This window comes from Vespa mandarinia, chromosome 2, assembly GCF_050613455.1.
Source record: "Vespa mandarinia isolate Hongniang chromosome 2, ASM5061345v1, whole genome shotgun sequence".
Taxonomy (NCBI): Eukaryota; Metazoa; Arthropoda; class Insecta; order Hymenoptera; family Vespidae; genus Vespa; species Vespa mandarinia.
This window is the reverse complement of record NC_140811.1, coordinates 17230001-17235000: the sequence shown is the minus strand read 5'-3', so window position 1 is coordinate 17235000 and position 5000 is coordinate 17230001. Positions and strand designations below refer to the sequence as shown.

Sequence of the window (5000 nt, the reverse complement as noted above, 5' to 3'; positions counted from 1 at the left end):
ACAATCGAGCAATAATTATTCGCAAATACTTTTTAACAATGAAATAAATAAATAAATGAATAAATATAAAGAAAAAAAAAATAGAAACTATCTATTCGTAGGATAGAATTAATGATAATGATCTTGATTAATAAATATACGGGGGTGTTGTAATTTTACGGTTAGAAAAAAGAATGCTCGGATAATTCTCGTTCGCATGTCGTTCGAAAAATTCTCTTATATATCAATCGTAAAGGTCGACAGTGAAGGTAACTAAACGCGGGGGTTCGCGGGAGGGTGAACTACGAAAATACGAAATAGGGTTGGGAGGGGAGGGTGATGAAGAAAAAGGGTACGTGTCCCGAGGGTGTAGGACTTACGCCCTGGGAATTTTCTCGAAATTTCTACGTCGTTCCGCACATAAATTTCGCAAGGGATGAAGCCTTCGACGTAGGACCGCGTAAGAGATGGAGGGATAAAAGGGGGTGAATGAGAAGAGAAAGAAAAAGATCAGGATTGGAACGATGTCAGGAGTGGCTCTCTCCCGTATCCTTTCTACGTCTGCGGCCTCGAAAATGGATAAACCTTGGTGGGGTCGATCGACCGAGTGATTTACAACGAGGAACTTCTGTGACGTCTCCACGGAGCAATCCCTTTTTCGAAAAAGTATAAAAAGATATTGTTCTTTGTCTCCTTCCTTATCTAATGGCTACCTTTAATTTTTTACTTTTCTCTTTTTTTTTTTTTTCTTTTCTTTTCGTTTTTTCCTTCTTCCTTTTATTTCTTTATTTCTTCTCCCCTCCCCAATTACCCCGCCCTCGCCCCCCTCCCCACCACCACTACCACCACTCCCCACTTCCCTCTCCATCTTCCCTCGCCCTTTCTAATTCAAGTTATTTCGCAAAGAAATTTAAAACAATTATACGAAAGGTCTTTTAATAATTCGATCATATTTAAAATATCTTTTATAAACATTAAAATGTACACTTAACGTTCATATATTATTCTCAAAATTTCATACATTCCATTCAAAGTTATAAACTTAATCAATACTAATATTATTCCAATGTCTTATTATTTTTCGATATTAATAAAATGATATTTTATCGAAAATCGTATTATCTTGGATCCAATTAATTCTCTTTTTGAGAGATGACGTGGCGTCATTTGATATTAATAAAACAAAATCAATAAGGGGAAAGGGTATTGTTTGAAAAATTATTAATTAGAATTATATACGCGAGTAATATGTATATCGACAAAAAAAAAAAAAAAAAAAAAAAAAAAGAAAAAATAAGTAGACGAAATGTTTGAGATGTGAGAAAGCAAAAAAAAAAAAAAAAAAGAGAAAAAGAGAAAAAGAAAAAGAAAAATCTAACCAACCAAGATATTATCCTCTTCTTTTTTTTTTTTTTATTATTATTCTTTTTTTTTCATCTATCGAAAAGAATTATGACCGAAGGAAACAGGAATTATCCTTGAAAGAATCATTTATCTCTAAATACATGAACACATATTTCGTAAGGAATATACGATTATTTTATAAGTGCCCTTAAAAATTCCGCAATTACTGTCAGAATTTTCAAGTTAAACATCATAGAGCTATACATACATACATACATACATACATACATACATATATATATATATATATATGACTGGATAAAAGAGGGTTCTCCGTCGTTCTTTACGTCATTCTTGAATGATGTAAACGTTGTTTGTTTCCTACTTGGGGACGCGTTATCGCGTATAAGGGAGGTCCACGTGCGACGTTATCGCCGGTGAATTAGCAAGCAGTTCGCCGCTTTGGCACGAACTTATTTTCGTATTCCCTTTGTCCAACATGCGAAAAGTAAGCAAGTAAGTTAGTAAGTAAGTAAGTAAGTAAGTAACGTAGATATGTGTTCATGGCAAAGAAAAACGATAGACAAGTAGAAAAACGAAGACTGGTAAAGTAAAAGGCTAGTCACCTCCTCTTTCTTTTCCTACCTCGTTTTGCTTCTCAATAAGGTCCTTACGAAGACTTTAAATTTCTTTTCTTTTTCCCCCCACCACCGCCCCTTTCTCATCTTCTTTTCCCTTTATACCTCTTTCTCTCTCTCTCACGCGCGCTCTCGTGCTCTCGCTCTCGCTCTCGCTCTTTTCTTTTCTTTCTTTTTTTTTTTTGTTATTTTCTCTATCCATCCCTCTCAGCATTATTCACGATATTATTTTCCGCGTCGACGGTTAACGCGATTTTACTCGACGATCAGCGGAATCTTCTTTTCACATAGAGCATGCACGATGAAAATAAGATTTTTTTTCCCTTCTTTTTTCTTTCTTTTTTTTTCTTTTTTTTTCTCTCTGTTTTCTCTTTTTTTGGTTTTTCTTTTCTTCCCTTTTCATTTTCCTTTAAAAAATTTATTAACAATGATACGAGTGATTCCCGAAGACATCAGATAAGAATTATTTTTGCCTGTTTTTATCTGTTAATTGATGTTTTTAAATTAAAAGAAAAAAATAAATAAATTAAAAGAAAAAAAGAACGGACATGTCATGTTCGTTAAAAAACGATTTCATAGATAATATTGTAGATGTCGTTATAGAAAAATTCTTTTAATTATTAACGAATTCAAAAGATCGTAATATAAATGAAAGAAATTAATTTCATCGTGCCGGGAAATAATTCCACCATGGACGTTATAATTCATTATCAAAATTTTCGTCCATTGAGACGACTTCGAAAGTTATCATTTTGAAAATCAAATAATAATGTGATTATTTGATCTCGTCGAAGGAAAAAAAAAAAAAAAAGGAGGATGAAAAAAAAGGACAAAAATAAAATTAAAAAAAAAAAAAGAAAAAAAGAAAAGAAAAGAAAAAACAATTCCACGGATATTCTAAAAATCGACTTTAATTTTACCATAATTATTACGTCTCCAAAAGTAATTAATACGATTAAAAAAATTATTTCCCCGTTTCCGAATAAAAATTTCATGCGTATTGCGACACGCTAAGAAATACTCAATGTTCGTGCCATTAACCATTTCGAAAGTCAATAAAATTAAAGGAGAAGAAGAAGAAGAGGAAAAAAAAGAAAGAAAAAGAAAAAAAAAAAAAGAGAGAAAGAAAAGAAAAGAAAAGAAAAAGAGAATGGTATCGAAGAAAAGCTAATCGATCATACGAAAATTCAATTTCAAATGTTCGAGATCGTTCTAAGGACTTAAAAAAAAAAAAAGAAAAAAAAAAAAAAGAAAGAAAAACATTAGACAGATAATCTTTTCTTTCTCTATTTCCGATCATTTTGATCGTAACAATCCAGAAGAACGTTATTCCTTCTCACCTTTCGATCCTTTCAACACGTACATTGGCATATAAAACAAGTAAGCGATTTCACTGGCAATACGGCTCGAAGGGAATATAACCGTGAATCTCTCTTCGATATTCGCGCATTCTGCAAATCGCGGGATATGATATGCCAAGTGGTTTTTCCGAAGGAAAAGCTAAAACAGACGATAGAAGTTACGAAACAGGAAAAGAGAAACAGCGCGTAAAATTGTAGAAATTTCTTTTTTTTTTCTTTTTTCTTTTTTTTTTTTTTTTTTACATTTTATCTATGTATAAACCAGACTACCGTCGAATATTTGTAAGATATATGATTACATAAATGGATCGTTTTGCATTTTAACACGTTCGTACGTTTCTTTCTTTCTTTCTTTCTTTCTTTCTTTTCCTTTTTCTTTTTTTTTTTTTGCCCTTTTTCTCTCTTCTCTCTTTTCTCTCCTTTTCTTTTCTCTCTTTTTTTCTTTTTTCCTTTCTTTTTTTTCTTTACAGACGACGAAAATTCATTGGTCCATGGTATCGTCACTACTGAGGGCCTATTCGATGGGACAATATTTACAGCCTCCGATGAGATTTACATCGAACCTGCCAGCAGATATTCAACCTCATCCACGGATTGTCATCGATTGTCTTTTGATAATGACAATCATTGTGGAAATAAATCCGATGATCTACGTCATCATCATACGATCGCATATCGCTCCAGAGACGTCTCCGTTTTACCAACCCAATCGTGTGCCAGCGAAGAACTTTTTCATCAAAACGATCGTAATCGATCGAGGTGAGACAATTATTATTTTTCAATATAACATACTATGCCATTAATTTTATACAATATGATATTAAATTTACTTAAAAATAATCGAGTAATGTTTAATAATGTCATATCGGAAATACATAGGTCTCATATGTATATATATATATATATATATTTATATACATTTAAATATTTTCATGAAAATAAATTTTTTTTCTGAGATACGACTGAATTTCAAATCAAATCGAAAGCTCACGTTCGTCATAATAATGTATAATTAAACGATTGATTAATAATAAATAAACATTAATAATATTAATAACAAAGTAGAAAATTGTTAATGAATGATAATGATTAATATTAATAAATGTACGTATAAATATTTTATATATATATATATATATATATATATATATATATATATATAAACATGCATATTATTATATGCTGTTACATAAATAAATATTATCGAAATAAAGAATAAAAACATTAACGATCAATAATAATTATTAATAATATATATATATATATATATATATATATATATATATGTATATATATATATATATAATATATAAGTAAAGGAAATTATTATTACTTACCTTGAATACAAAGCGTAATTTCGTATAAGCCATCGTCCACAAGATTACGATCCGTACAGTTTGGAGTCCATAACAACACTGATACTCTCTATCACTCGCTTGACTCCCCGTCCTCTGTCTGTTATCTATCTCCTTGTTTTCCATCGACACACACTTTAGTACCTTTCCGCCGTAAAGTATAAATAAATCTAATACCTCGTGTATTCTCTCTGTTGTTTACCTGAATAACAAAGAAATTAATTCCCAATACATATATAACCTATATATGTATATGTATATTTATATATATATATATATATATACGTATAGGACAGATTAATAAAAAGAAATAAATGACGAGA

At 30.7% G+C, this 5000-nt stretch overlaps 1 protein-coding gene and 1 long non-coding RNA gene across 7 annotated transcripts in view; one reads left to right on the top strand and one right to left on the bottom strand.

Annotated features, from left to right (window-relative positions):
* LOC118445552 (uncharacterized) overlaps positions 1-5000 on the bottom strand; it is a 136124-nt gene that overhangs the window by 90125 nt on the left and 40999 nt on the right. For 3 of the 4 annotated variants that reach the window (XR_014983854.1, XR_014983855.1, XR_014983856.1), the window contains one exon: positions 4660-4879. This is a non-coding gene — a long non-coding RNA (uncharacterized LOC118445552). Of the gene's footprint in view, positions 1-3651; positions 4050-4659; positions 4880-5000 lie in introns of those variants that run through there. The other variant, XR_014983857.1, reaches the window with a different exon arrangement.
* The window catches only part of LOC118445529 (disintegrin and metalloproteinase domain-containing protein 10), a 145766-nt gene that overhangs the window by 101301 nt on the left and 39465 nt on the right, over positions 1-5000 (top strand). For all 3 annotated transcript variants that reach the window (XM_085664998.1, XM_085664997.1, XM_035875217.2), the window contains exon 4: positions 3793-4081. In XM_085664998.1, coding sequence (XP_085521124.1) covers positions 3793-4081 — 289 coding nt within the window. The remainder of the gene's footprint in view (positions 1-3792; positions 4082-5000) is intronic.